Source organism: Vigna unguiculata, chromosome 7 (genome assembly GCF_037176805.1).
Source record: "Vigna unguiculata cultivar grain cowpea cultivar isolate G323 ecotype 2 chromosome 7, ASM3717680v1, whole genome shotgun sequence".
NCBI lineage: Eukaryota > Viridiplantae > Streptophyta > Magnoliopsida > Fabales > Fabaceae > Vigna > Vigna unguiculata.
The window spans coordinates 28,968,509-28,975,774 of NC_140798.1; the positions used below are offsets into that span (position 1 = coordinate 28,968,509).

General features: G+C 28.1%; 1 protein-coding gene across 1 annotated transcript; it reads right to left on the minus strand.

Moving 5' to 3' along the window:
• Positions 1 to 602: 602 nt before the first annotated feature.
• Positions 603 to 1,281, minus strand: LOC114190780 (glutaredoxin-C11). Its single transcript, XM_028079814.2, has one exon. The coding sequence runs from the start codon at positions 1,184 to 1,186 to the stop codon at positions 878 to 880; it is 309 nt and encodes a 102-aa protein (XP_027935615.1). The 5' UTR covers positions 1,187 to 1,281; the 3' UTR covers positions 603 to 877.
• Between the last annotated feature and the right edge of the window lie 5,985 nt (positions 1,282 to 7,266).

A 7,266-nucleotide genomic window follows, 5' to 3' on the forward strand; every position in this document is an offset into this window, starting at 1 on the left:
CAAAAAGATATTTAAGCCTATTATTTAAAAAAAAAAAGACTTTTTTTTTGTACAACCTTATTATTATCGTTATATATATTGTCTTCACAAATATCATCATCACATATTTATTTTTACTATCATGATATTAGTATCACCATCAACACTGTTCTGATTGCTACAAATCCCCCAACAATGTCAGTGTCGCCTCCCCTCTCTTGTCCCCTTACCTCTCCTTCAGCTTCTCCCCTCCACCAAAACGTTTCAATTAAAAAGTAAAAAAGTATTTTAATTATTCAATACCAAAACTTAAATAATTAAAATAACAACTTTAAAATTAAAATGTGTAAAGCGGGAAACTGGCTTTAATTTAAAACTCCATATCTAATAATTATACGTACAAAGTAGTGACAAAGAAAATTAGATTATATATGAACAAATATACAATACGTTGAAACATGAAGGCTTAACGGTATGCAACAAAAGCTGAACTGCCACCTAATTAATCTAAAGTGTTATTTTGGCAATGAACCTTGAAACCTTGGTGAATTAGATTCTGACAGAAACTTCATGGTTTGATCGATGGAAACATTTGTTTCCTGTAGGATTTGTGGTAATAAAGATAAAGCGCAGAAAGTTGAAAGCTGCATTAACTAAAGTAGGAGCAGTTAATTTTGTCCCACAGGATGAAGTATGATAACATGGTGGCCATAGCCAACCTTTTATAAAACACTAAAAAGCAAGACTATATGTTTTTTTTTTACAGACTTTCTTCCTCTTTGGTACTAGCTAAAAGAGGACACTCAGGAAAAAGAAGGGGTGTCCCTGACTTAAAACATTGTGTAAGAGCTCCTTCATATGTCTTACGGAGCTTCTGAGTTTTATTGGGGAATTGAGACTAAAACCATATGGCCTTGGCAGCCATAAGCATTTGTTTGAGGGAACCATCAACATGGAGGGATATGACATCCTTTGATGAGCCTACAAATTTGCCACCAATGAACACTGCTGGCACTGAAGGGTTGCACCCCATGCTCCTCAAAGCCCACTCCATTTCCCTCCCATACGCATCCTTGTCAAGCTCATGCACCGCAGGGCTTGCTCCAAGCTCATAGAACAGTTGCGTGATGCTGTGGCACATGTAACATGAACTCTTGGTGAATATAACTGCTGCTTTCTTTGATGCCAACTCTCTTACTCTATCCATTGCTTCCACCGTGAAAGAAAAATATATGACAGAAGGGTAATTGAAAAAGAAGAAGTTGTTCTTGCTAGCCCTGGTGGACTTTGTGATTACATGGTGTGTTATTTATAGTGGGTGGTTATGATAGTGGAGTAGTGCATTAGAAATAAAGCGATTATTATTAGCGGAAAGGAAAAGGAAGAAAGTTCCTTCGGATATTTGTTTGGATAAGAGAAATGCTCCCTGATCATTTGATCGATGGGGACTCTGACATGGAGCAAGTTGCATTTAGCATCACACTGTGCATGCAAGTGATAATTCAAATCCCGTACGAGCAATCAGTGCAGGAATAAGAACAATGTGTATAATTTATTAGACTCAAAAAACTCTTTCGGCCCTGGTTCACAGCATCAACCGGATTATTCTAATTTTAATTTATGCAAACTTCTCTGAGGCAGATGCCACAAAACAATGTTGCGTTGTCAACACAATCAGCCGAAAGAGTGGAATCCCTTCTATATCCAATTACAATTGTGCTAGTTAATGCCACAAGTCAAAGCCCCCCAAGGAGTTACATGTGTCATATGCATGCATACATCACCCACCATACCAAAGCTTACCCTGCCCATATTTTTTTTTTTTTCTGAAGGGGATAAGAAATGGAAAAACTCTGAAAGAAAGAAAATGATTTCTCTAATATTTAACCGAATCTTGCGGTCTACTATGGTTATATTATAGTGTGTTATGAGTGTTAATTAAGTAAGAATTGTATTTGGATGTGAATATTGGGAGGGTGATGTGGAGATAAGGGTTTATCCAATGCGTTTCCACTTTGGTCCCCGCATCAGATTCATAGAATACGAAAACAGTGGCCAGTTCCGACAATTCTGTGTGCATATGGCCCTTAGGGTATGGAAGGGATCCCTGAGTACTTCTCTATGATACAGTGCTGAGATGTCAAGAAAGTAACAGTGCTTGCTGTTAATATACTGTGTGATTTCGTGAATGATCTCAACTTCCCAGTATAAATTCCTTCGTTGGCTGTTCCAACCAATCAACTTTGCTTTGCAAAAATCTCTTCTTTTTTGCCGCCACTAGTTTCCCTACTCGGATCTTTAACTGAAGATTGAGCCTCAATCTCTGATTTAAATAGCAATTTATGTTTGCAGACATAGACGCTGGTTTTTTCTGGTAACTAACTATATAATCTACAGTAGAGGCCTAGATTAATTAGGTATACCACACGATTAAATATTTTTATATAAAGTTTTATCCTTACAGAGGGATCTAATCTAACCGATTTATACATAATTATTTCTTGTTCTAAAAGGTATGTGATAGTTTGGAGATCACAATTAGTATATAATAATGCCATTAAAAAATTCAAATTGAAAATCTTGAATGTTATATAGAATTTATTTGAGGCCATGGTTGTGATAGTTTGGAACCTATGTATAATAATCCTTAGGATATTTATTAAGGAACTAATAAAGGGTAGTTTTGTTTATAAAAACACATTAGAAATATTGAAAAATCGTTTTTTTTTTTAAAGTTTTTTAAGGGTTAACTATATTGTTAGTCCTTAAACTTTAATTCAAAATTGGAATTCGTCCCTGTTCAAAACTTTGATATATTTTGGTCTCTAAACTTTAAAAATGAATGAATATAGTCTTTTTAACCCAATTACGTAAACTTTTTTTTGAGGTGTCGAACGCAATAAATATTGAATCGAGAATGTGTCAAACAATGTAAACAATTCCAATACTAACTTGAAACACGCTTGACACGTTAGAAAAAGTTTATGTAATTGGGTTAAAAAATATATATTCAATCACTTTTAAAGTTTAGAAATCAAAATGTATCGAAGTTTTAGATATAGAAAAATTCTAATTTTAAGTAAAAGTTGAAAGACTAAAAACATACACTTTTTTAAATAAAGCCATGTCAATTATAATTTTGATATTTCGGTTGATATCTTAAACTCCATCCACAATTTATCATTGAAAATTTATTAAAAAAATATAAAATATAGGACACACCAAACCCATTTAGAAAATAATTAATAGTCTAAAGATACTAGTTAATTAGCATTTTGACAAAAATAGCAGTTTTGTTTTCTGATATTGAATTTTTACATTTGAAACTATAACATATTGAAAACAATTATTGCATTGCGAATAAGTTTTGTCTTAAAAAAAAATAGTACCAGCAAATTTTATATAATTCATTTTTTCCGACATATTCTTTGGTTGTTAATGAAATTTATTGGAACTTGAAAAATAAAGGTTGTTAAAAAAATAAAAAAAAGAAGATATTATGAGTGATTTAATAAAACAAAGAAAACAGGAATATAAGTGAAATAAAATAAAATAGATAAAAAGAAAATAATGCTTACAAAATTATAAACGTGTAAAGAAGATTCATTAAATGATGATTAAGACGTCAATTTTGTGAGTCCAAATAGTTTCAAGTAGTACCGAAAAAAGTTTGTCTGAAAGTCTTACATTGAGATTCCTTGAGAATATAGTTACGACACTTTTAATAAATGCCATAGTGACCACTGGTAAAGAATAAAATGTAAAATATCTGAGAGAAATGCAGTATTAAATGAATTAAAATAAGATTAGGTGTTACGTATAGGGTTTGCTTTTTCTTCAAAATTAAATTTTATTCTTCATTATTTAATTTTTAAAATTTTGAATAAATTGACATATTAAAGAAGCTTTTTACCCGAAAGACAGTCATTAATTAACAGTGTTATTTATGAAAAGGGAATAAAATAAATATCAACATCCTTGAATGTACAGTAAGAATTTGGTGGAAAGTATAATTTGAGAATATGGTAAAGATGAAATGATCCATCTCCATGCATGTTTGGTTAGGTCAAGAGAATGAGTGATCATTCTTACAACGTAAGAATCAACGTTCTATCAACTTATGGAATCTCTATTCTATTTCACTCAAATAAAGGTTACATTCTACCTATTATGTCTACTTTTTCAGCACATAATTATTTTGAGTCAAATTGAGTTCCTATGTGAGAAAAACAATTATACTACACTACACATTTACTTTAACTTCATATTAGTTAGATTAACGTAACACTAAAATAGGCTATGAAACTTGAAAATTCATAAATTAAAACTTCATATATATTTATATCACTTTTACGAAAATTTTCATCTAATTAATCACACTTCATATAAGAGTATATTTGTAGTAATATACAATGATCATAATAAACAAATAGTATTAAATTTATAAGTATAATGCAATAGACTTACATAACGTGCCTTTTTCACTTCCAAGAATGAGAATCAATTTTCAAATGTCAAACTAAATCATATTCCCTCGTTTCGGGTTTTATTTGAGCCATACATTTAAAAGCTTTAATCGAGTTATATTTTTTTAACTTGACTTGGTATGAAAATTATAATATTAATATAAATTATTTATGATTTAAAGTAATAATCAATACTGTAAAAAACTTTAAATGCACACAAAATAAACCCTACTTCTCTAAATATAATTTATTTTGTACTAAAAGTAAATATATTTCATACTTCAAGTAAATTAATAACGAATGACAACCGACGAGAGTAGTACGCTACTCGCTTTCTTCATTTTTTTAAGGAATTGTTGACAAATAAAGTAGAAAAAGGTTGTCTCTAAGGATGTCCATTATAATTAATATGAACTAAAAATTTTAATAATTAAATTAAATTAAATTTAAAATGTCGACACTGTTTAAAAATAAAATGAATATTAATTATTTTACATAACTATTTTAGAAGAAATTCACTCCACTACTTTAAAACTAAAATACTTTTCATAGAAAAAAATATTAAAATAAATATTTGATTTCTCTCAGTTTAGTTATTTTAATTGAATTCTTTTTAACTATTTTTAATGTATTTCTTATCTGATAATTTTATTTTTTTTAAATAATTCTGTTGTAATTTTTAATTAAATAAATTTATTTTCTTAATAAACAAAATCATCTTTAGTTTAATAATAATATGTAAGTGTATAATTACTCTCATAAATATAATTGTTTAATTTTTCTATAAATTTTTTTAAAATTATATATATATATATATATATATATATATATATATATATATATATATATATATATATATATATATATATGTATAAAATAATATTTTCAATTAAAAATACGAATACAGATACGAGGTCCCAACACATGTGTTTTCCCTATCATAATTATTAAAATTGAAATTGCTTTAATTGTTATACGACAATGACAACAACTAATAGTAATATAATATTTTTACAAATAGATAAGTTAATAATCCAAAATTTTAGAAAAAGGTTTTAAGAAAAATGAAATTCTCATAAAATGAAAAATGAACATTCTAATTTACTTGTTCATTTTAAATTTTTATCTTTAAAGAAAATACAGATATCGTATTTATGAACGCAATTAATCAATCAATAATTGCAACTCTGCTATTTAATTTTATTCTACAATATTACTAACAAAAGAAATAATGATTTCAACAGATAAATTAACATTATACTTTTTTACTATAGTTATCTTTTTACCTTGATAAATGCCAATTTGAGATTTACTTAAAGTTCTTTTTATCAAACTACAACATTTTTAAAGATGAAATTTTACTTTTACTTTGTATTTAAAAGGAAATTTTTTTATTAAATTTTAAGAAAATTAAATATATAGAAATTGAATTAGTTCTATTGCAAATTATTTAGCTTTTCAAATATTTTATTTGAATATTAGTTCAATTTTATAAATTTTTATTTTTTTTATTTAAATAGAGTGATTCAAGTATCACCAAATACAAAAATATTAAATATGAAAATTAGCAATATAAAAATTAACCTAAAAATATCATTACAAATTTTAACTAAAAACATTTGGATAACATCCATCGAAAAACAATCCTATCAAAATTGCTAAGGAAAAGTCTAACAAAACTCAACCATAAAATAGTTTTGATCTACATTGACAAATAGGTAATTTTAATAATGTCATAAAAAATATTTCTTATCAATATGGACAACAAAAACCGTATTACATTTACGAAAAATAGTCCAATTGGCATAAAATTTTGTTGCCATCAAAGAAAAAAAAATATAAATAACATTTATAAGATTTATAATAAATTTGTTGATCTTATTAAGGTCCATGAATGAGAATCATAGCATAGATCAAACTGTCGAATCGGAAAAATTGAAGTGCTATCATATATTTTTGTATCGACTAAGTTCACGAGTTGGAGATAAGGGGACTCGAACCGCTGACATCCGTCACAGGGTAAACCACTACGTCTCGCAATGATGGAAAGAATTCAACTAGTATATATGGTTATTATTAGCTTGTTATCTTATAACTTTCAAGTTTATAAATGATTTATTAAACTTCTTCTTGAGGTGAAACAATAGATTCAAAATTTTGTGTTTGAACAATGAATACATAGAAATAAGGATTGCTCATTGTTAATTAGTTTATCTTGTGTGGTTCCGAGGTAAATGGTGGTTAGGTTACTAATATTCAGTTGGAGAATAAATCTTATCTATTATATTTAGCTTGAGAGTTTGTTTATGGCAAAATGACTTGGACTAAATTCATCATGTGTATTCGATTTCTTAAGTCAAGGTATCATAGATATATATTCTTTAAATCGTCATCAATTTGACATGCTATTAAGCATGCATATGATGTTGTTCTTGAAAATACTTTTTGGACATTAGGTAAGGGTGATTGCATTAATCTTTTGGAATGATTGTTAATGTTCTAACATTTGCTTATCTAAATTGGCTAAAATTTCTTATTTTGACATAGTATGATTATACTTTGTTGTTAGTTTGGCCTGAACAGATACTCAGTGAAACTTTCTTTTATTGTTAGTTTATGTGATTTTTCTTCATCAATGGTTAATAAGGATGAGGATGTGCCTAAATAGATTTTGGACGATCGGGTGTGCTTTCTAAAAAAGTTTCAAAATTTTTTACTATTCTAGTATGGAACGTATGAGTTGGGGGAATTTGATTTGGTTGAATGATGTGTCACCAACTAAAATTTTGGTTCTTTGGAAGCTATTGTATGATCGTTTACC

Coding starts and splice junctions, on each gene's coding strand:
- LOC114190780 (XM_028079814.2), bottom strand. CDS start 1,186: ATGGATAGAGTAAGAGAGTTGGCATCAAAGAAAGCAGCAGTTATATTC.